General features: G+C 46.1%; 1 protein-coding gene across 1 annotated transcript; it reads left to right on the forward strand.

Moving 5' to 3' along the window:
* The first annotated feature begins 567 nt into the window (after positions 1-567).
* On the forward strand, positions 568-21,965 carry LOC138567128 (transmembrane emp24 domain-containing protein 10-like). Its single transcript, XM_069645020.1, has 5 exons — positions 568-927; positions 13,154-13,274; positions 14,042-14,115; positions 16,628-16,754; positions 19,237-21,965. The coding sequence occupies exons 1-5, from the start codon at positions 757-759 to the stop codon at positions 19,356-19,358; spliced, it is 615 nt and encodes a 204-aa protein (XP_069501121.1). The 5' UTR covers positions 568-756; the 3' UTR covers positions 19,359-21,965.
* Positions 21,966-25,422: the final 3,457 nt, after the last annotated feature.

The raw sequence follows: 25,422 nt of genomic DNA on the forward strand, positions 1-25,422 counted from the left end.
CACTGTCCCTCCCAGCCAAATCACCCCCTCCTTGAATCTCTTTGAACTAGCTCGATCATGCAATAACATCAAAGGTTCTACTCTACAAAACATGCTAGTGTTGTAGAAGTGGTCTTCTGGGGATTAATGGTTTAATGGATGCTGTAAATATGCCTCTGGTGTGATAAAAATGTGTTGACCAAGTGCACAGACAGCCAGAAGATTTATAGGCAATATGTGTGCGCCCACATCTGTTCCTTGTACGGAATTCTTGTCAAACATTGGCACAGCTAACCGTTTTGGTTCTCGAAATGGCATTAAGGATTGCATGATTGACATATGGCACACACAGTCATCACATGCCTAGGTCCTCCCCACACCATTTCCGAGAAGTTTCCTTTGTATGGCCGGAGAGTACCATTATTGAAATTGCCTGGGGAAATGCCGGCCCAGAGCATACAAAACATCACACATTGCTGGAGTTGGCAATGCTTGCTTTTATTTCCATTACCGCAGTCTTCTATTTACTTTAGTTGTCAAGGTTACCGAATGACATGTTTGCTGTTCGCAGGAAGCATGCGTTTCACGCCTCACTGCACGTTCCCCTTCAGTCGAACAATAGAAAGGTCTCAGGGAATGATTCGAGAAACAGAGCGAGGCTTGAAGCGCGAGGCCGGTAATGCGGAAGCGTTAGAAACATTGCCACGTTAGTCTCGGGACCGGAGGCGGACGAGGGAGAGCGGGGCAAGTACAGATCACCCCATATCCTCGCCCGCCATGTCTCGGTCAGTGCTGCTACTGCCGCTTCTGCTTCCCCTCTGTGCTGGTCTTTCATTTTACTTACCACCCCATGGTCGTAAGTGCCTAAAAGACCAGATCCACCGTTTCCTGCTGGTAACCGGAGAGTACCAGGTTCAGGAGCAGAACGGGGGCAAGACCGACTTGACGGTAAGGACTGATGTGGGTGATGTGCGGGGTAGAGGTCGACAAGCCGGGTAATGAATGACGTCGATAGTTGGACGTCAATAGCTTACTCTAGGATTAGAATGGCTGTCGCTACTCGAGTATTTTAGTAAGCGCAATAGCTTTACAGCGACAGCAAGGATCTGCTCGTGGGAAGGAAAGCCATTGGACGTCAGAGACAGGGTCGGTTTAAAAGGGCATGGCTCATGGGGGTACATTTCAAGATATTTGGGGGGCTCCTTGCCTAAAGATGGGAAAAATAGTCAGGAACCGATGGGATACTTAGATTACAACGGAGGTTTAAAGGAATGCGTCTGGAGGGTTAATAGCTGCAGATTATCAAGAGATGGGCAGCCAATTGGGAGCTGAAATACTAAGGTTCAGCTCCTCAAATCTTTTTTTTTTTTTTTTTTTTTTTTGGGCACAAGTGCACCCAAATCCACAATGGCCATCAGAATGTATGCATCTTTGCTGAGCACATCCAGAAACCCTTTTTTTGCCCACTCTGCACATTTGCGCAGATATGGGGGTGTAGTGGCCAAGTACCTGGCTGGATGAGCTCCGTTTGTGTAAGTGGAGAGGGGCTTGATGTGGTGAGGGGTCTGGAACCTAGGTGCCACTGATGACGGTTATAATTGTAATCGGTTATTTATAACACACTTAATACCCTGAGGTTTCTATGCGCGGACCCGGGGATCAAACCTGTGTTGCTCCACGTAGTCTTTCTTCCAAGACGAAAGCGTTGCCTCTGAACTATCCTCCTGAGAGTTAGAAAGAAAAGATAGAGAGCCAGAGGGAGTAGAAGCTTGTTACCTACTCTCCTTACTTGCCTTCCTCCCTGTAACTGGAACAAAAAAGTAAACTTAACATTTATACTTACCTGGCTCTGTAGTGGTTGCTGTGTCCTGCCTGATGATCATGCCACCCAAGATACATCAATTTGGCGATGAGGATGGGATGTTTAGAAATGTACCTTTGAAATTCAAATGAGTGTGCACTTTTGGAATGGTGCTTGATCACCACCATTTCCGCTTAGTGTCATACATCCCTAGACTTTGTTTCTGTGCAGTCTGCATGTATATTGAAGTGTGTGTTTATGATACATGTATGAAGTATTTGGAGAAAGTGAGGTGAGTGTGTATGTGGAAGTGATGGTGCACATGTATGAAGTTTGGTTATAGTAGTGTGTGCGTGTTTAGGAGGTAGCATGCATGGAGTTATACGTTGTGACCCACATGCTGGCCAGGTGTGGCGCCATGGTTTAAACCTGTGTGTTTTTTTTTTTTTACTCGAGTTGTGGAAAATTATGGAACGCAAGTGGGGCTGTAGCATTCTAGTCAGTTGATTCCAAGGTGGAGAGTTTAATAAGTTCAATGGACACTAGGGCAAAGTGTCTGCTGAGATTCCCTAGAGACTGATTATATATTTTTGGTTTCCACGTTATGTGTGGGGATGGGCCCCATACAAGGCTAGGGTGTGAGGCAGGAAGTAGAGTAGGTGCCCACATCTGTCTCCAGTGCAGTTTGTTGATTCGCTTAAGTGGTGTTATGGAGAAATGGTTGAAACTCCTAGCTTAAGGTCTGTGTTGCCAGGTTGTGCTTTTTGAGTGGTAGGATAGATGTTTCCTTTGGCACACCTTATTTTGAGATTTAGCTGAGCAGTTATGAGGCCCACAGTTATATGCCAGCATAGTTCAGTGTTTTGAGTTTAGTTAGGAGGCATGTGGTCAATGGTATGACCTGTTGAAGCGTTAGACACTGGAAAGTGATTTAGTGGAATATATATTTACCAATTTTAAATATGACTTTTCTTTTAGCAAAAACTTATTTTTTTGACTGTTTGTGCTTGCGTGCAGTCTTCACACAGTATTTAGTCTGTTGATACTCTTTGCACCACGCCATTTGTGGTTGCGTCACTGTTTTTGTGCTCTTTGTTTTGTGAGTTACTTCACTATTTTTTTCATTATTTTTGTGTGTTGGAGAGAAGTGGTGGTAGTGGTTATTAGTGCTAGTGTCAATTGGTCCTGTCTAAAGGTGTTAGTTATTTTGTAACCTCCATGTGTTTGTTGTGAGTTCTTTGTGAAGACTCTTAAGGATTTTTGGACACAAGAGTAGTTGCTCGCACTGCCGAGACTGGGGTGCTCTGTGCTGTGGGTGAGGTTGTGCCTAGATGTGGCAGGTCTAGGATTTGGGGCGTGGCAGGCCCTTACAGAAGGAGCAAGGTTTTGTATAGGTGGTTGTGAGTATTGGTGAACTCTAATTGCTCTGTGGGAGCAGTCTGCGCTCATGGGTGGCAGCCTTGAGGTACTGAGGGCAGACCAGGACATAAGGAGTTGTTAATCCTCATACATATGGAGAGTCTATTTTCTTCTTTTGAGGAAGGAGATGTGTAATGGCCTAGCACCTGGCTGGATGAGGTGTGTGTCTGTGTCTGTCTCCTGGAATGTTGTGAGGGGTCTGGAACCTAGGTGCCACCGAGCTTCCAGGGATGATGGTTAGAAAGAAGAGATAGATAGCCAGAGGGAGTAGAAGCTTGTTACCTACGCAACCTCTTCCCTGTAACTGGAACAATAAAGCAAGCTTACCTTTTATACATACCTGGCTGTGGGTTGTTCCAGTGTCCTGCCTGATGATTCATGCCACCCAAGATACATCATGGGGATTTATAGTGATTTTTCAATCCACATCCCAAATGTACAAATGCGACGCGCTTTGAAATGTGCACATATCAAACTGCTTCCTGTGCACCTGTTTGTACTAGGAGCAAGGGTAGGTACAGTGCATAAGAGGTTAGTTTCTGAACCTTTCATGCATTGTCTTGAAGTGGGAGATTGGGGGTGTGAACTGCGGTCCTCCCACTTGCATTTCTATCCCTCAGGATAGCATTTTCAATTTTAATTTTTTTGCTTCATTTCACCGTGAAATGTCAATGTGAATTATGTTCCTAGCACATGTGTGGGCCCCGTACACAGATGTATTCAAGAGGACTGCCCAGTGCATATTTGCATAGGACGAGACAAAATTGCACAGCAGATGCAGGGAAAACAGTTCCCTCAGGCATCCAACTAGAAGCAGCCATGTGAGTGGGTCATGGCTCCCCTGTTGATCCAATGTTTAGATAGACCTCTCCTTGGACAGATGGGTAAACAACAACATCCAGTATAGTTACAGAATACAATTCTTAGCTTGTCTAGAACCATTATGTTATTTTAAGTTGATTTATACCATATACCTCTGCCATTTCCATGGTCTTCAGGCGCTCTCGTGGCTCTTTAAGTTAGTTGTTGGTTAGGGAGAGAAAGAGGGGGCTTAGATAGAAGCTGTGCTCATCTGTTGATACATGTAGAATTATGAATAACTGGTGTGTGTGAGCTTTCTGGGTGTGCTTTTTTTTGTACACTGGGTGCTTTTTGTTTCCGGATGGGCGACGCCCAGTGTTTGTGTAGGAGATAATTGGGTTTTTTGACTTGCTTTAAGAGTATTGTGCAGTTTGGGTGTTTTAAAACAGTGTTTTGCTAGCCCATCTGGGTGTGTATGGTAAGTGTGAGGTGGGGAAGAGTGAGAGACAAAAAGAGAAATGGTTGGTCAGTTTTTGAATGACTCTGCGTATTGTGGAGCTGTGCTATTGTTTCTTTTTGCAGGGAATATATCTTGCAGTTCCTTTATTCCGGGTTACAGTTTCAATGCCTTGGATATCCCGGGTGATCCTTGTATGCTTCGCGACAGCTTTTGTAATCCCTCACCATTGACCATGCTGACTAAGGCTCATGGGAGTTGTAGTCCAAAACTTCTGGAAAGACAAAAGTTGCAGACCTCAGATCTAGGTAAAACTTTGACTCTGAAAGAGCCTGGAGCTCTTTAATCATAGGATGGCCCTATTGGAAAGTGCCCTAAAGATTATTTGTGGTGTACCAGTAGAACAGTCACCCAAGCTTTGAGGGGAAAGCTATGCTTGACCAAGGAAGGAGGTGAAGCAAGAGATATACTAATGTAGTATCTGCTTGCATTGTGTGCACGAGAGCAGGCAGTGGAATGTTATGAAGTCAGCTGGAACCTTATGGGTCATCTGGTTTCCGAGTCTGACAGTTGGGACTTCAGGATGGGAGAACTGATCTGAGAGGATGCTTATGACTTAGCTCCTGCCTCCCTTCACCCAACTAGCCCAGTAACTTAAATAAAGCAACTTTTACATATTACTTTTATATACATCAGCTTCCAGCGTCATCTCTGCTTCCTGGTGACTCTTCCAGTATCCCATCCTCGTCGCCACTTGTAGTATTGGGGATACTGGAAGAGTCACCAGGAAGCAGAGAGGACGCAATTTGGGAGACATACAGAATGAAATAAATGTTCTTTTGTAATGACATCGCAGAATGCATCTACGGTTGTATGAGATGAAATAATGTTGTTTAGAGTTGTGATGCCGGATGAGTGTTGTGATGCTCGGATGGATTTTATGAATGCCCGGATGGATTTTGTGATGACGGAGTGAGAATATCTGTATGATGCCCGTATAAGGTGCAGTGATGATATCCAGTTGTACATTGTGATGGGCACTGATATTTTATATGAGTAGTGACACTGCATGTTCAGGTGCCATGAAGTGATAAAGTCTGTATGTGGTTGATGTTATGAAGAGATGGTTTATTCAATGGTATTGAAAGCCCAGAAATGTGATTTGTGATATTAGGGCGTGGGCGTTATCCATGGTATATTCAGTTATATGTTATAATGGGCATTGGTGACATGTTTTTGAGTAGTGACACTGCATGTTCGGTGTATGAAGTGCTAGGTGCCATGAAGTGGTGATGAGCCCGGATAAGTTGATATTATGAAGAGTATGGTATATTTTATAGTGTTGATGAATTGATAGCCCAAATGAATGAAAGGCCCGAATGCGATATGCTGTGTAGGGCTGTGGGCGTTATCCATGGAGCATGCTATGTATGCCTATGATTTATAGTTTAACTGGTATGTTTTGGCCAAGTGTTGTTTGGAGTTGAATGCATTCAGAGTTTCTTTAAGATCTACACTTGGACGGTTAGTCTGATCAGCTTTCTGTCGTGGTGATTTCTTTCACGCACTGTTTCTATTCCAGTTGCGTTGTTTGCATCTGATGTTTGTTATGTAAGTATCTTTACTTTCTTTTCCTACTTAAAGGGTTTTCTTTGAGTCAGTAGGAGTGTTTGTGGACTGTGCAGGTGACTGGCTATTCTGGAGAGAGTGGTGGAGAGAATGGTGGTCATGTATGTGCTGATATGTATGGACGGTTTATTTGGATGTTGAGTATCTGGTTGGTTGCATGTGTACGGGTTTGCGCTGCGGGTGTGGCAGGTCTGAGTCTCCCTGTGGCAGATGGAGTGGGAGGAGTATACGCTGTGTTGGTTGTCGAGTGTGGTCACGATGGTATGTGCTTGAAGGTGGCAACTGTGAGACCCGGGAGTGGCAGTCCCGAATAAGTGGTGATTCAGTGTGTTAAGATGGTGCAGGATGTTAGATACGAGATTGTGGAATACACTTTGAGGGTTTGTGATTTTGGTATGGTTCTTGATAGGTTTGTAATGTGTGTTGAGTTTTGGTGGTTTCAGAGAGCCTGGTTTGTGTGTTTTCATTGAAAGGAGAGAGGATGTGTAGTATCTGCTTGCATTGTGTGCACCAGTGCAGGCAGTGGAATGTTATGATGTCAGCTGGAACGTTAGGGGTCATCTGGGTTCCGTGTCTGTCAGTTGGGACTTCAGGATGGGAGAACTGATCTGAGAGGATGCTTATGACTTAGCTCCTGCCTCCCTTCACCCAACTAGCCCTGTAACTTAAATAAAGCAACTTACATTTATATACATCAGCTTCCAGCGTTATCTCTGCTTCCTGGTGACTCTTCCAGTATCCCCAATACTACTACTAAGCAAGATGTATATTTCCCATTAATTTCCTGAAATGAAGGGCCTCCCATTGGTAGCACACATGATGCAAAAGATGACCAATTGTAAGAATATGCCGATCGAGTAGAGGGATGTATGCACCACCTTCTGCGACATCCCCAAGGAAATGAATCTCTGGAGTTTGACCACCAACCTTTCAACCTGAGACATTGTTTCAATGATTGCTGAAGATCGGGCCATTGATGGCATTCGTGTGTGTTGAAACTAAATTATTCGACTTAGGCTTTTTATGAATATGTTCCTTTAAGTTTGAAATTGCACTGCCTTGGGTGTAAATGATAATTATATGATAACTGCTAAGGATATTACAGTTCTGTTATTTCCTAGAAAGGTGTCCAGCTTTAGACAGCAGCAGGTCAGTGCATTCTAGTGCCTTTTAGATTGATGTGGTTGTGGTTGACTTGAGCGGTGATGAGGTTTGGCACATATTTGGGGTTAGCCAGCAAGAGCATTCTTTACAGAGATTGGGTTGCACCTTCACAGGAAACCAGCATTGATAAAGCAACAGTTTTTGCTTTTGTGCCTGCATGGGGTAGACGTTTCCTAGGCACTGCCATAATGGTTTATCGGGCCATAAGAAAATGGAAAATGGTCTGATTATATGGCTATGTGAAAGCAACACCTGGCAAATGGCTGTCTTATATTTCTAAACATGCCAAAACTGTTGGCGTTTGTCAATGCTTGTTTTTAACAGTGCGTCACATGTCCTCTCTTTGCTGTACACCAAATGCAATAGTTTTGGCTAATAGTTGGTGCCACTTAACGGCCAAAACGCAAAATATTTTTTTGGTCACGTTTATGCTTTTCAGTTTTCATCCGAAGACGTAATCCAACAGGATATGGAGCTTCATCGGGACATTGGTTAAGATGAGGCATGAGGGGAGTACTTCTTGAAAAGGACTAGGACTATGCACATGAGCATAACGTCTCGGAAATGAAGGTATCCGTAGAAAACGTATAATAAAAAAGAATGTCTGGCATAATTGTTAGAATTGTGGCAGTACGAAAATTATGTGCAGCCGACATAGCTGAAAAGTTATGCCATACGTTCCCATTACAGGGAACGAGGGTAGCAGGGGTTGAGGATGTGTCCCCCCCCCCACCCTTGTTCGTTGTAATGGGATATGGGGTTGCAGGGGTGTCCCACGCTTTGTGAAAAATAAAGAAATTGAAAAAAAAGGACCCTGCAGCGCCGGTTTCACGTCCACGCAAGTAGAAGGAGCCGCTGTCGCAGGGAGACAGGGGAGTTGGCGGCACACAACGAAGTGTGCCGCTGCAAGGTAAGGGTGGGGTGGCCGAATTAATGAGGGAGAGGGACATAGGTGAAAATGTGGAAAGGGAAATTCGTTTAAATAAACTTCGGTTTTTCCTCCCGTGGACTTTTCCCTTTCGACATTTTCACGTACATCCGGAAAATGTGGTGTCACGTGCCCAGTTATTTCCGGGTCACGTGACACACAGGAAATAAAGGCATCACCGGAACTAGCATCAGAACGCCAATCCGGGTTTATGCACCCAACAGAGTGGTCGCGTCTTTTGTGTTACTGCGCACCGCGACACGCTGCGCACCAGGGCCGGGCCACTCAAGGCCAGCTCATAGAACACTGGCCTGCACGCATCACGGCGGCCCCTAAACATCACACTGGCGACAGGGTCCTTCAAATCAGACTTCGCCCACAAGAACACTAATTGCCGGGCGCGCATATATGTCGTGGATGCTGGCTGTGAGACGCTGCAAGACAGCGGAAAAGCTAAAACTAATCCAATTTGCTTTCGACCTCCAACACAACGAACTCGATGACTTACTAGAGCAGTACCAAAAACTATTCCAAGGCATGCCGAACCATCAAGCTCCACATAGACCCTACTATCGAGCCGAAAGCCGTACGTCACCGACGGATACCGTTCCACTTGAGAGAAGCAGTGTAGAAGGAACTGGCCAAGCTCGAGGAAGCGGGACTAATAGAAAAAACGTCAGGACCAACTCTGTGGGTATCACCCATGGTAGTTGCCCAAAAACCCAAGCAACCCAACGCAGTAAGAATCTGTATCGATATGAGGCTTCCCAATGCAGCCATCGGAAGAGAACGCCACATAACTCCAACAATAGATGAGCTCATTGTGGACCTCACCGGAGCAACAATATTCAGCAAACTTGACCTTAGATCCGGCTATCACCAGCTCAGATTAGCCAAGGAGTCGAGATATATCACCACATTCTCCTCTCACCTTGGTCTAAGGAGGTATAAACGGCTCAATTTCGTGATATCGTCAGCCGCGGAGGTATTCCAACACGAAATGCGCAGAGTCCTCACTGGCCTAGAGTGCACCACGAACATCGGCGACGATATCCTTGTATATGCGTCAAACGAGAAAGAACACCACAAATGTCTGGCAGCAGTCCTGAACAGATTGGAAGAAGCGGGCCTGACGCTTAACGCAGAAAAATGTGAGTTCGCAAAGGAGGAACTATGTTTCTTTGGATACATTTTCAACGCAAAGGGCGTAGCACCTGACCCCTCCAAGGTAAATGACATAAAGAACACCAAGGCACCTCAATCTGCCACTGAGGTAAGTAGTTTCATGGGGATGGCGACTTACTGTGCGTGGTTCATTCCTGACCTCGCCAGTATCACAAGCCCACTCCGAGAACTGACGAAGAAGGACCAGAATTGGGAATGGACATCGACCCACCAACATGCATTTCAACAAATTAAGCACACTGTCAGCCTCCACAACCATGGCATTCTTCAACATAGAAAGACATACCGAACTCCTTGCCGATGCCATCCCGGTTGGCCTTGGGGCGGTACTAACCCAAACAGACAATGAAGGCAACGTGTTCCCCATCGCATTCGCCAGTCGGGCACTCACCAAACCTGAGCAGAACTATGCCCACATAGAGAAAGAAGCCCTTGCTATCCTATGGGGATGCCGTCACTTCAAAGTATACCTGCTAGGCAAGAAGGCAAAAGTATTTTCGGATCACAAGACCCTGATCCCGATATTCCGAGGATCTGCTCCCCACCCACCAGCAAGGATTGAGAAATGGATGCTGCAGCTGCAGCCCTACAATATAGAGGTTGATTATCGCCCAGGGACAGACAACCCAGCCGATTACCTGTCCCGTCACCCGAGGCCTGCCACTGAGGGTGAACCACCATGCGAAGGAAACTGACAAACATGTATGTCATGTGGTCGCCTGCGCCCGACCATGGGCCGTGACCCTACAAGAGGTAGCACGTGAGACGGAAGCAGATACCATCCTGCAACATACCACCACTGCCATCCAGTCAGGAAATTGGAAGAACTACCTCGCGTCCATAGCCCAACGCACCACGCCAGCTCAAGCCAAACTCCGAGCACTATTCGGGATCCGACATGAGCTCTCCGTCGCCCCCAAAGGGGTACTCCTCAAAGGCCACCGAATCATACTGCCTGCATCACTGGAGGAGAGAGCGCAATGACTAGCTTACAGTAGACATCAGGGTATTGTTAAAACAACGGCGTACCTAAAATCCAGAATGTGGATGCCCAACATACAACAACGGGTAGTGGAGCTAGTGGAATCCTGCGCTGCCTGCCAAGCTTCCAGAAGACCAGAGAACCTATCACTAGTGCTCCAAGAAGCAGCAAGCGGAGGGATGCAGTCAGCATGGACCACTGTACAATTACCGGCGAAGGATACCTACTCGTGGTGATTGACGAGTTCAGCAGGTATCCTGAGGTAGAACACGTGGCGTCCACTAACGCAGAGACCACAATCGTCACGCTAGAAAAGATCTTCGCAACACATGGAATCCCGAGAAAAGTAAAGAGCGACGACGGTCCATCATTCACCAGCCAAGAGCTACGCGAATTCTTTAAAGACATAAATGTTAAAAACAAGCGAATCACCCCAAGATGGCCTCAAGCGAACGGCGATGCAGAAAGGTTCATGGGGGTCACTCAATAAGGTCATTCGCATCGCCAAAGAACGAGGACATCCATGGCTGAAGGCGGTATATCGATTCCTGAGAACCCACAGACAAACCCCACACTCCTCCACAGGTATCAGCCCTGCTGCCCTCATGCTCGGGGTACCCATACAGGCACAGCTCCCCATACACCCTCAGTGGGTAGCCGCTGAACCTGACATCCCGGCTATAGATGCCATGCGACTGAGGCGAAACGAACAAGAAAGCATTACCAGGCGAGCCAGCCACCGAGAGCTAACACCAGGTGATGCTGTCATCGTCAAGAACCGAGCAACGCCCAAGAAGATGTCCCCCAATTTTGAACTCCAACCATGGACAGTCAGCGCGACAAACTACAGCATGGTTACCGCCACCCGAGGAAGCGAAACAGTGCCAAGAAACGTGTCACACTTTAGGAAAGTACCACCCGAACTATGGGAAGAGCACCCAGCGTCCCCGAGAGTAGAGACGGTAGCACCTTGCACGCCACGAGACCAAATGTCACCCAGAGCCTATACCACGCCAGGAGATCCCGAGACACCAAACCGGCAAGAAGATAGGACTGAACCTCAACTCCCAAGGGCGGACATGCCGGAGAGAGGAAACACTGGATACCTCCTGAGAGAGAAGCCCAGACCATCATCCCGGCTCCAAGGATACGTGGTAGACGGAGTTTACCTACAGAAAACCCAGCCAAGATGAACTCGGAGACAGTTTGAATGCACAGTACCTGTTATAAATGTTTGTTGTTATTAATAGTGTAAACACCTCCAAGTTGGGGAAGAATGTGGTGTCACGTGCCCAGTTATTTCCGGGTCACATGACACACAGGAAATAAAGGCATCACCGGAACTGGCGTCAGAACGCCAGTCCGGGTTTATGCACCCAACAGAGTGGTTGCGTCTTTTGTGTTACTGCGCACCGCGACGCGCTGCGCACCAGGGCCGGCCCATTCAAGGCCAGCTCATGAACACGGGCCCGCGCGCATTACGGCGGCCTCTAAACATCACAGAAATGAATGCCTCGGAAGGAAGAGCACCATATAAAAAAATAAATGAATATGAATATCGGTGGTGGGTGTGTCCATATTTTTTTCAGTTGAATAGTTATTTTTATCAAAGTCGCTCATACAATTTAGTTTTTTTTCCTTTACTAAATTAAGAAATACTTTTGAAGTGTGTATGCCAGTCTATTACGAATGTCAATCGGACAGTTGGCGAGCAGTGTGAGTATTTGTGGATGGTTTCTTACTAATGTCGAGCATTATTCACTGGGGATCACTTTGTGTCCATCAGTCCGAAGTCGACCTTTGTGGATCAATAGACATACATTTCCCGGTGGTTCCATATGTTTACCCCACCATTTGTTTTATCCGCATTTTTGGGTGTTCACCGTTTAAAAAAATTCAGAGCAGCAGCGAACTACGAGGGGGAGCCGCTTTAGCTTCCCTTAACCCTCAACTCTAGCCCCACCCCAACAAAACATTATCCCCTTTCCCAAACTTACTATCAGTACCTTTCTTGTCATTATTATATTGTAGGTGCATGTTTTGGCACTCAATATTCTGCACTGAAAAATGTGTGTGATGAACATTCTACAATGCAAACCCTGCGTGCCATTTCCCTGTGCTGACTCTGCCATGGATGCTGTTGCCATTAGGTTGCTGTTAAGTTAAAAACAGGTTTTAGCTAAGAAAGAGGGGGAGAGCTCACAATCATACAGCTGTAGTGGTAGCGCAATTCAATCACACCCTACTCAAGATAAAGAGCTGCAAGAATGCTGTCTAAGCGTCATAGGAAAGACAAGCCAGGAAATGTCCAACGACCCGTTGCTGGGCCAGGCACGTGGACCCATAACCCACAGAACAGACCGCAAACGCGCGTCTCACACACAACGGTTACCTGAGCTTCCCAAAGAGGCTGGCCCCCGTCTGCCTTACACCAGCAACATCCACAACAACTACAGCGCCATTCCCTATCAGACCTCCCGTGCAAGGAAGAGGGTTTGTATTGGCAGAGGGCCGGATTTATAGAGCTATTTTAGGGAACAAAGACACGTTTTTGTTCAAGTTGTACTAGCAAGTCTGTCTTGAGGGCACAACACCCTTCACTTTGCAAGGACTGTGATGAGTAGGGGGTGGGAGATGCTAAAAGAAACATTAATGCTTGTGAAGAAGGAATGGCAGACCCAGAGAAGTTGAAAACTTCATTTAGGGCGGGAAGGCCTCTGCTTCACAAGTGACCAATCCTTTTTGATTTGTGTTTTTATCTTCTGGGCCTCTATCTTATTCACTTTGGATGTTTACCTCTTGTTTCAGGTAACTGATTCAGCTGGTAACATTCTGTACTCCAAGGAAGACGCCAAAAAGGGAAAGTTCGCATTCTCCACTGATGATTTTGATACTTATGAAGTGTGCTTTCAGAGGCTGGAGCAGGCAGGTAGGTGCTGCGCAGTACCATTCTACTGCTAGTGGTAAGGTGATGGGACCCCTTGCCCCCCCTCCCCAGCCCCCACCCTGATATGTCTTACAGGACCACACCTCATACTCCGAGTTTTAAAGGGCATAGCTCACTAAAGTGGCTTGTTAGTCACCCAGTGGGGCTAACCCCTTGACCCCAGCCTGAATACATTTTTAAGTAATTCTATGTCAGTTTACAGACATAAACTACATTTTGGTGGAAACAAGCGTCCCATGTCTGTGCTTGGTCCCATTTCTAGTGCAAATAATAGGGACCCCCCCCACCCCTTAATGTAACAGTCTGAGTGGTTTTGATTCCTTGTTCAAAATTGTATGTTTGGGGGCAATAAATGTACTTCCCTCTTCTTCTGCAGCCCCCTTCAAGCCACCCTCCTTTCTTTTGGTCTCCAGCACTCTCCAAACTCCCATACTTTGCCAACTGCCTTCCTCTGTATAATGATCTGGCCTCTGCTGCATGGGCTTCCCCTTCTCACTGCCCTTCAGGGGCGTGGGGTATAATTGATAAAGACAGGAGATTGGTCAGTTTGCATTTGAGGGCAGAGTTCTGCTTGCATTGTGGGCTCCTCACCTGTGTCTTTGTTTGTGTGCATCCCCTCCTTGTATGTAGTTCCTAATCGCAGAATAATGGTAGCTTTGGCTGCTGTGTTTATCCCCTGCTCAATAATGATTCCTTATTCACATGCCTGCATTAATATGCCTTTGTTCTTGTCTGAATTTGGATTACAGAACAGCTGGAGTTTACCAACCAACTGGTCACGCTGGACATCAAGCATGGTGTGGAGGCGAAGAACTATGAAGATGTAAGTATCAACTTTTGGGAATGGGGAGCATTGGGCTCACACGCTTTTTAGCCAGAGTGGGATGACAGAAGTTGGGCAGGTCATGCTAGACTGGCTTTATGTTCGCTTCCTTGGCCACAACGCTGCTGTCAAGATGGCAGAGGAAATTGTTTAGTTTGTTGCCAATCCCAGAACTTGGGGCTTTTGAAAAAAAACTCTGACCTTCCTGCACTGGACATGATTACGGAGATACTCTGTGCTGGCAAATTTAACCAGAGAAGACCGCTTTGTTTCTTCTTTCTGTGATGATTGCTCTGTCTGATGGTAGGCTAGCTTTGTCAGATGTGTCCAGATGGCAGAGTGGATGACTGTGGTGGAGGGCAGCTGAGGGGAGAAATTGCTGGGCCCAAATCGCTGATCAGATCTAAAATCCGAAATGTACACACTAGAAACACAAAGTAATTTCTTTAGAGAAATAACGTTGCTCGGTAGAGTCCCCTTTAAAGCAAATGGAGATAGATGTCCCAATGCCGGTGGCATTCAGCTGACCTCCATCACGCCCCACTCCTTGTGTTCTTGCACACTGCTGGCAGATCTTTCTGCCGCTGCACAGCTGCTGCACCTTTTGCTTTTGGGAGGCCTTCCCACCAACCTCTTATTGCCCCACTACTACACCCCATGTCCTGCTTTCTATTTCATCTCCCCAACATATACTTACCTGCTCTCGTGTCCTGCGCCACCAACTGTTTACTGTCTCCTGGGGGTGCTGTGCCAGGGGTTTGGCTACTGCGACAGGCAATGTACCAGTTTCCTCCCACTGGAGTCTTTCTTGCCAGTTTGTTCTGAGAGTTCGTGGTTTAGAAGAGTTCTAAATTGTTTAAGCAAGTATAACGCCATTTTGGCATATTTCTCTTTGTGATCTGACTTAAGACGTCTTTGGGACTGATTAGGTGGACCTCTCTCATTGTCCTGTTGAGTAAGACTGGTTTATCAATCCTACTCTCTTCAGACCCTAGTTAACTGTTTATTTATTCAGTTGAAAGCTTCAAAGGACTGTTCCAATTTCGGGCTTTGGAGAGTCTGGAAGTATGCAGTAGAAATGTCCGACAATAGAGCCGAAGCAAAGGAAAGCTTAATTGTATGGCCGAAGCAAAGGAAAGCTTAATTGTATGGCCACCCGCTAAAGCAAGTTCCTAGACGAGGGCTGTCTGCCGTTACCAGCCATAACTGCCCCCCGACAAGGGGGTGATAGCCATATGCACCCCACGGTGCAAATGGATTAATTCATTTTTGGGAGCTAGGCTCTGGGTGTATTGTGCAAGCTCATTCTCCTGAAAAGAAAAAAAAAGATGGCCACCGCCATAGTAAAAGGGACTCCGTCCCTTTTTCCATTTCTCTAGCAGCGGGAGGAGCACCGGGATCAGTGCACAAAGCTCCATTTAAGCAAGTAAGTGGGGAGAGAGGAGTGTGGGAAAGGGGAAGGGTTGTTTTGGGGGTGGGGGAGTGGGGAGGCTCCCTGTTGTGTCCTCACAATCAAGATGGCACCAGCCGGAGAAGGGCCTCGGGTGGCTGGAAATAGAGGGCAGTACATAGTGTATTCTCACCCGCTGTTCCAGCCACCTGATGGGCTGAGCCGCTTTCCCCGGGTGCGAATGTTATCTTATTGTGTTAAAGGTGATCAAAAGGTCCGCCAACGCACTTATTTCTGCATCTCCATCGTTGATCCGCTGTAGGAGGTCAAATTCAAGGATTGCGACTGGGAATTTTATTATGTAGCTCACCATTATGAATGGAGCTGCTTGGGAAGGCTTCACCAGAAAATGATGAGCAAGACTCTTGCCCTGAATCAAGATATTTCTCAAATGGGGAGGTTGGGCCAAGGCCTGAAAAAGGACAGGAATTAGAGAATATGTTTAATTCAGTAGAGCTGGTGTTCTTGCTTGTTGTGCTAGTGACTGGTCCTGTACATCTTACTCCAGGTAGAACATATTAATGGAAGCTGAGCAAGCTGGCATTTTCTTAGGGTGAAATCAATGATGAGGTCCTTTGACGAGGCACTGCTGACGATTCAGATCCCTCCCCACAGCCCCGCATTGATGCCCCCAGCCTTCTCACTTTGGGTCAGTTTGTTCATAGAGGAATAGATCACCGTAAGACCAAAAGCAAATGAAAACACACCCCTCTTATGTCAAAAGGTAGGAAAGAAATTGACTCTTTGAACGCTTGACTTTAGAAGCATGCCACCTGGCTGTGGATATGCATCAATTCATAGCACTTGCCTATAAGAGTGGAGGCTGCAATTCTAGGGGATACTTTCTTCAGCACTATCACACGAAGTTTTTTGTTGTTGTCCCGGGTGGTGGAGATGGGTGAGGGTTTGTGGGTGAAGGATCTGTTGCCATATAGAAAAAGGAGCTGAGCCATTTCCTAAGGGTCAAAAGAACATTGCTGTCCCAAAGAACACACTTGGGTACACTACCACCACACTTCAAACCTATGTAGACTCTGCTATCTTAGTTTTCATCTTTTGCAGCTGGCGAAAGCCGAAAAGTTGAAGCCCCTTGAGCTGGAGGTGAGACGCCTCGAGGACCTGTCCGAATCCATTGTCAAAGATTTCAGTTACATGAAGCTGCGCGAGGAGGAGATGAGCGACACCAATGGTAAGTGCTTGTGACCGTGCTTCCAGTTGTGGGGAGCACAGGCTTTGTGTCACTCATGGGGCAGCAGAGAACAAAGGGAGATGTCTGTTAAAATGGGGCATGGATACTTCGGGAAAAAACAATAAATAGAATACCTACTTTATGGTTTCATCCTGATTTTGTGTAACCACAAAATCCACACTGTGCACACATCACAATATGTGATGGTTTAACAGCAGAAGCTAACCATATGTATACCATAAGGCACTAATAGGATTCTGATAGGAGGACGCTAAAACTGCGGAGAGCCCCTAACATAGACATAGTCCGTGAGAGGATGCTCACTCTGTTGGAGCCCTAGCACACTAACATGGCAGTAAATGGATCATTCAAACACATCTGCCCTTCTATAGTACTGACCGGGAAAGTCTGGAACAATATCGCACTGCTGAAGTCATGATAGGGTTGGAAGCAGCTCATGCTTCTGGAGCCCTTTAGCAAGGACTGGGAGGAAGCTTAGACTGCTGGCATCCCGTGGCTCACTGCGGGTATACATGTGAGAAAGTGTGCAATACTGGTGTCCCATGGCACTGATGGGGAGTTACTAGGTTGAGCTAACACTGCAGAAATCCTTTAGCAATGTGTGAGGAATCACAGGTATTCCCCAAGGGGGAGTCACCCACTTTGAGACTAGAGCGATGACCCTGGTTGGCAGGCCCCTCCCTAGGGACCTGTGCAAGTGGACCTCAATGGGATTGACTCCCCCTTAGGGCACAAGGACTCCCATTCTGATGAGGAACTCCCTAGGTCAAATACCATATCTCCATATATGGGACTGCCAGCTATGAGGACTACCTGTCATCCTTATATTTGGCTTTAGGCAATGTGGGAACAAACCAGGCATGCCAAGTAAAAGCCTCTTTAGAAGGACACTTGTATATACACTTGTATATAACTGGGATGAGTAGCTCTTGTGAGGAGAGGGAGCATCGTATGCAGGGGAAGCCCCCTGATGTGATTACACCTTGGAGAGGCGGAGTAGAATGAAGTTGCAGAGCCCGCTACTGTTGGACAGGCGAGGAACGCCATAGTGAGACACAGGATAACTGATGAATCATACAATGGGGGAACTGTTGCCTGAACAGGAAACTAAAACCTGCGGAAGGTGGTGGCGTAACCACAGCTGCAATGTGATAGGCGAATGGCCCTGCTAATGATGTCAAGACCATCGGAGAAGGGAGTACTACGGGCTCCCTACTGCACACGGCTGCAGATGGCATCCACTTCTGAGGAGCCGAGCACGCAACGCCAGTGAAGCCAGACAACGAGAAGAGCCACTGAGAAGCCGAATACGAGCATGGCGAGCCCCACGAGGTTCCCCAGTGTCGGAAAAGGTGCCAGGGAGAATGGGAAAGGCTGGAGGCCCCCGGAGCAACGTATTTTGAGGAGAGAAACTTTTCAAAGTCCCAAGTATAAAGGTCAAACTTTAAATGAGCAGAATTGGAGATATCTGAAATTAATACAGCGTATGACAAATAATGCTGTTTGGTAAACAGATAAAGTGGAAGACAATGCCCTGGGAGGAAGGGGGGAAAACGGGTATTAGAGGCTTAAAGCGAGGAGAGAGCCCAGCACAAATAAGTGTAACCAGTGTTGTGAAAAAAGACCTTGGAGGGATGTGGGGGTGGTTCATCTTTGGCATGAAGTCACACAAAACCTAGGGAAGATTAACCCTCAAGAATATAAGAAATATACAAATAAAGACACAAGGGTGAGAAAGTATTTCAAGGAAAACTGTTGTAAAGCAGTCGCTAAAGAGAGTACAAGGCCCACAAGTATATAGGAAGAGCAACAGGAGCTCATAAATGAAGTCTCAATAGATTATAAGGGAAGATGACTAAAGAAGCATATATTCTAAACAGAGACATTTCGAGCATCAATCAACACAGGATATAAGATACTGACTCAAATAGAAAGCCACTGGAAGGAAAGCAAAATGAGAGATGAGCAAGAGAAGAGAGACAGCCCTTCGGCCCATTTTGAGTTATTCATATTAGTGATAGGGTCAGGTAGAGTTAGGTTTGGGACTGAGGGATGTTAAATTTGGACTTGCTGACGACAGACGAGCACCTTTTAGTTAATTTAGATAGGCAGGGTGATTCCTTTAGGGATAGGGAGAAATAGGACATTTTCTTTTACTTTAATTAAAGAAAGGTAACATGTCCTTAATGTGTCTGACTCCTTCCTCCAACCCGCCACAACTGACAGAACATTGATGGGTGGGAGTGTGCACTGCTGTGAGTCTTATGTCATTGCAAGGGTACTGCTGGGTCTCCTTTGCTGTTGTGCTGCTGTGCTGTGATATTCTAGTTGAGATTTGTTTGCCGAGGTCAGTCATGATTATGAGATGTTTTACCGCTCCCCTTTCACATGCATCTGGTGTGCCTCTCTACCTATATTTGACTTCAGAATCCTAAATGTTCTGCCTGTCTCCTCCCTGCAGACTCAACTACGTCCAGAGTCCTCTACTTCAGCGTGTTCTCCATGTTCTGCCTTGTGATGCTCGGCACCTGGCAAGTTTTCTACCTCCGCCTCTACTTCAAGGCAAAGAAACTCATTGAGTAAACGGAGAAGGTGGATTCAGAACCTCATCAGCGTTAGAGGCTGCAGCTCACGCTGAAACGCAGAGATCAGACTGCCTGTCAATTTATGAGCATTTGGGCTCTCGAAGACTACTTGACAACTATTGAGCTCACCATACTTTTGGGGATACTTTTACTTAGATTTGCAATTAGGGTGTGAATTTGGGAGATTGGTTCATGCATTGGTGAAGGCAGAATAAGTTCTCTACAAAATGTCGACGGGCTAAATCGATCTTGCTCCCTCATAGGCAGCCTTGTATACCTCCAAGGCCGATGTAGAAAACTAAAGTTCGGTCTCCCCTTATCTTCCTGTTCTGGACGATCGTGCAGGGTGATGTAACTGTCACTAAATAACAGGGTGTCCGTTTAGTGCTTCAATTTGCTTTCTCTTTGGACTTCACCCGTGAGAAGCCATAAACATCTAGGGGCCACTAGTGCAGTGGTTTTCCCAATTTCCCACAGATTGATTTTTGTGGGTTTTGTCCATGTACGTTGGACTCCATGAATTGCAGGGCTCGATCTGCTGTTTATGGTAAGGAGCGAGCTGTATATTCCATGTAACAAATCCTGCAAAATGTCACATGGCATTAACAAAGATATACCTCTACCCCTTTCCAATTTGATTCAAAGCCTATTGTATCATCTTGCAAATTGTGTGCTCCAATTTCTTTCTCTGCTTTCTTCTTTCTTACCATCTTGTCATTGTTACATTTTCCTTTTTCATTCCCATGTTTCTTGTTCCTCTTTTTTTCAGTTCCCTCATTTTTTGTGTTCCTTTTCTCATTTGTCCATTTCCTCGGGGCTCCTTTTTCTTTCCTTGATATTTTATTGTCCTTTTCTTGTTATTTGAGCTCCTGATTTTCTCCTTATCATTTTAAGCTTCATTTCATTCACATTTTTCTCTTTCGTCTTTTTTACTTTATTTTTTCTTCAGTTTGTATTTTTGACTTCCTATTTTGATATTTTAAAAAGTTTGGAATTATAAGTATTTTATAGCTATTGTATGATGTACTGAGAGTGAAGAGTCACTTTAAGAATATTGGTAGGTACCGACATGTAAATTCTGCCCTATTTTGTTATATGGTGCCATATATTGCTGTTTATAGCACTGTCACTGAGAGTGAGGTAAGCAGTATTGGGCCGAATTTAATTTCTAAACTGCATTATTGCCATTTGAAGCATTATGAGAATGTGGTTGTGAACTGTCGTGGGATCATCCCAGAGTAATGATAAAACAAGACTGAAACCGGTCCACATGCTTGCTCTGTCTCGGCTTGCTTCCCGTTTCGGAAAAGTTATCTGAAAACTGATGCCTACCTAAGAGGCACAGTGATGAAGCATTTAAGGGACTTTAAATGGAAAATGAAGTGGTTTTGGGCTGGGCAATGGATAGAATACCTTTTGCAAAAAGCACGCTGCTGTTCTGAGGCTAATAAGTCAGCTCAGCGAGTTAAGTGCTCAGCTCGGATATCTGTGTGCAGCCTGCAATCACAGGTTTGAGTCCTGGCAGGGTCTACTCGGCTTACCATCCTCCTGCGATGGATTGATATAGTACTATTCAAATGGATCAAAGTAAAAACTAACATGCAGTCCTATATAAAATCGTGATGGTCTTTTTTTCTTTCTTTTTTTCTTCCTTTTTTTTTTTTTTAAAGCAAATGTCATGCTGTTTTTGTGTGCCCAGACTGTCCTTTTTCCCTTGAATTAAGTAGTAGAATGCCACATCCCCAACAAAATCCATATTTTGATACCTTTTATTAGAATAACTAAAAATATGACACAGAGCTAGTATTTCATCAGGTTTCGACGTCCCAGAGACTTCATCAGATGGTGGTCACACGATAAATGAGGAACAAAGAAAATCGCACACAGTGCTGGAGCTTTTTCATTTGTCGCTCACTTTCTTAATCTTGTGATCACCGTCTGATGAAGACGTCTCTGGGACTTCAAAAGCTAATGAAAGTATCATCTCGGCGTAATATTTTCAGTTAGTCCAATAAAAGGTATCAACACTTGGATTTTGTTCATTTTACAACTGGAACACCACAGGGCAAAACCTTTCCCCCCCATCCTGAACTCTGAGAAAAAGCTGCTTGTTTAAAAATGCTGGAAAGAGGCACCTTGAAGCAAACTCTTTTCGTTTGCTTGTTGCTTTGTGGAAGACTTATTGTTGTACATGTTAGTATTTGTCAAAGGCACAATAGGAAAGTATGTAGGGGTATAACACTTACCTAAAGTCAGATTGGCTTGCCTTTCAGCCCCGCGAGTGACGAGAGGGCGCTGGGAACACATTTGGGTTAATTGCCAGAAAGGTAGATGTAACAGCAGGCCACTGCATCTGGTGGAATACTAGGACATATGTGGGTGTCTTGAATACAGCTTAACGTGGGAACCCCCAGAGCAAATGGGCTGAGACGGAGAAGGTGGTAGGCTAGGTGGGTTTTGCAAAGGTCAGGGAGTGCATTCTTAGCTCGGGGTGAGGTTTAAGGGTTGTCGAAATGTACTGTGTGCTGGAAAATCGGGACTTTGACTGTTATCAAGTGTTTTCTTTTTTTCTCTGATGAAGGCCATAAAGCATTTAATTTTTGAATTCGCTGTCTCGCTCTTTGCTATGCTGCGGTGTCGGGTGGGACGGCGGCCAGAAGCCACCTGACTGCAGTTGGCTGGTTGAGTGATAAACCATATTACCTTAGGTGTGTGGGAAGGAGTTTTTCATTTGCGCCTTTTAAAATTCACGCCATCATGTTTTCATGTGATAACTTAACCTATGCCAAGAGTTGCTTGAATGCCAGAGTAACGGCACTTCATGCCAGTTAATGCCTCACATACATACTGTGTAGACCATAGATAAGGTGGCAACATAAGATCATTATATATCTGGTGATTGGCACTGTACAAAAGCTGAGTTATGTAGCAAAACGTAACTAAGGCAGCAACTGCTTAAAATGACATTTTAGAGGTCCAAACATTACTCCTTCACTGTCGGCAAAGTATTCCACAGAGGAATAACACCTTTTAAACATGCAATTTGGAGATGTGTGAAATATTGATAATTAATGATGGGGTGGAGCTATCAAAATGTCAAGTTCGTCTGAAAGGGTCAGACACGCTATGATTTTAAAGGGTATTCAAAGCTGAGCCCGGAAACTGAAACCACATCTACCTCACATGCCAGAGGCTGCGGTAAATCGCATCATTGGCATTCATCTGACATTGTGGGGGAAGGTGGAGGGGCAAAATGCCAATCGAAGGTCTACAACTCAACGTGACACATTTTTGCAGGTGCTTATTCAGAGTGTTACAAGACGTGGTTCAAGCTCCTATGTTCTTCCTAAAAATAATCACAAATTAAGCCATTTTTGTATTAGAAAATTACCAGGCAATGAAATGAGCCCACATGGCCACAACATATGTAATTTCATACCTTTTGGAGCAAGTTTCAAAGCTCTTGCTATAAACTATACCAAATTGTGTAAAAGTTTATATATTCGTATAGTACCCGGCGAGAGACAATCTGAATGCAACACGCTCTCGCCAGGTCCCTACCCGGCCGGGAATCCCTCAGTCGGGATTCCACGGCCTTTGTCCCCGGCAGGGGGCGTGGCAACCCCTCAGCCAATGAGGAGGCTCGAAGCGGGGCCATCCCCGCTCCGAGCCTCCCTGCAGCTGAGAAGCTGCCTTTGCCCCCCCTGCCGGGGACTCGGGTAAGTCTTTTTTTTTTTTTTTAAATTCCCTTCCCTCCCTCTCACCTGCCCCCCCAACTTACCTTCTAGGTCCTGCGTCCCCGCCGGGGGACAAGGGAAGCCTCCAGCGGTGTGGAGACTCGGAGCAAGGCCATCCCCGCTCTGTGCCTCCACACGGCTGGGGCTTTCCTCGTCTCCCGCCGGGGACGCAGGTACTTTTTAAAATTATTTATTTATTTATTCTTCCCCCATCCCACTCCCACCCTCCCAACCCCACTTACCTTCTTTTTGATCCTTTTTTGGGAGCAGACTCGCTGGGAACGTTTGTGTTCCCAGCGCGTCCGCTCCCGATGGCCGCCATGGAAAGGGAAAACGGACTCCGTTTTCCCTTTCCATGGCGGCGGCCATTTTATTATATATTTCTTTTTCCCCGAAACATTGCAGCGTTTCGGGACAAAAAAAAAGCTTTTAGTGCCCCAGTCACGCAATTTTTGCGGGCTGGGGTACTAATAGCAATAGAACCCTCGCGTCGGGGGCATTACCGACTCAGGTAATGCCCCAGGTCCTTCGATAAGGGCCTCGCTTCGCTCGGGTCCTTACCTATGGGACCGGGGCATTACCTGAGTCGGTAATGCCCCCGACGCTCGGGTTCTATTGCTTAAGTGAATAATACAGTCAGGACACAACCTTATTGCAACAAAAAACAGCAATGTCCTCCCTTTTTGGAGTGGAAGCAGCATCACCCGGGTGTGGGAGGCTTTTCTTTCATATCCCTCTCCTCCATCAGCTGATCTTCTACCCCCACCTCTAAAAAGCCTCACTTGAATTTGGTCCCACCTCTCCTTAATTGGAGGCTGCATTATTCTTCATGTAGGGGCTTGGAGGATCATTACCTGCGACCAATGCATCCTGTCTGTGTCCAGCCAGTGTTTCCGACTCCACCCCATACTCCTCATCCTGCTCTCCGCTCTCAACCTGATGCAGCTTATGTACCCCGCCAACCTCCCGGGGGGAATTCAAGAAACTTCTCCAGATCAGACCATAGAACCATTTCCCTTGACAGAGAGTGGTTTTGGTTTGTGCTTTCACTGTTTATGTTGCTGAAACCCAACAGGCTAGCCTGCACACCGTTCTCAATCGCTCCTGAATTTTACTATTTCAAAGTGAAAAAAAAGATGATAGCCATGTACAAATTGAGTCTGCTCTTCAAAACGCAGACTGGATCTGAAACACTGGATCAGATAAATGCCGATCAGGACACCCCCATTTAGTAGCAGCACAGGTGCTTTATTCGCTTTTCCCTAAACAGTCGCCATTTTCAATATAGGGGGTTGCTGTTTGGACTTGGCTCTGCCTTGGGTGTCACTACCATGATTGTTGTGGTGGTGGCTTCTTATGTTCACTTGAAAGGCGTCCATGTCTACCCCTACCTGGATGACAAGCTGGTCTGGGTCCCTTCGTCTCAACACCTGATATTTATAGGTTATTGTTGGAATACAGAACTGCACTGTGCATTTCTTACGAACTGATAATATCAATCAATTTAAAAACCCTCACTTGTTTCTGCAGTCTGACTACCATCTCAGCAAAGAGTTCTAGACATGATGGCCTCCTGTGTCCTGGCAATACTGCTTGCCCACCTCAATATGAGTAAACTTCATCTTTACTTGAGGGGATCATGGTCTCAAGGTTCAGACTCAGAATCTGCTGTGCTGCATTTTTCCCAAGAGGCCCTCCCCTACTCCTTGTGTTTCATGAACAATATGTTAATGGGAATAAGAGTCTCATTTAGTGACCATCACAACTAGCTTGCCTCTGCTGCGGTGGGAAGCCAACCAGGGCAAACTTCAAATGCAAGACTTTTGGCCATTCAAGGATCGCCACGATAGTATATGTGTGTTGAGATTCAAAACAATCTTCCTTGCCCTTAAAGCTTCCCTCCTCCAACAGTGGCGACATGCTGATGCAAATCCCTACGGACAGCCCCATGGCCATACTGTATGTGGGGTACCTAGTCTCTCAATCTGCCACGTCCCACAGTGGAAATTGGGACTGTGCCCTGAATAATGCATTTACCTTGGAGCCCATCACCTTCCAGGATTCCTGAAGGAAGAGATGGATCTCCTGAGCCATCTGTCTTCCTTCAATCATGACTAAGGAACTTCAAGTAGAAGTCAATTCAACGTTGGTTACATCAGTGTGTCATTCATCCTCGAGTTGATCGTTTTCACCACTCACCTCTGCAAAAAGTGTCTCTTGGCATGGCAGGAGTCTGGGGTCCCAGAAGGGTACCCTAAAAATGTCCTGTTATTGGATGTAGCCATATGCCTTTCCCCATGTTCTAGTCGACCAGACTATCCTGAA

This window comes from Ambystoma mexicanum, chromosome 2p (genome assembly GCF_040938575.1).
Source record: "Ambystoma mexicanum isolate Mex_15411 chromosome 2p, UKY_AmexF1_1, whole genome shotgun sequence".
Lineage (NCBI taxonomy): Eukaryota > Metazoa > Chordata > Amphibia > Caudata > Ambystomatidae > Ambystoma > Ambystoma mexicanum.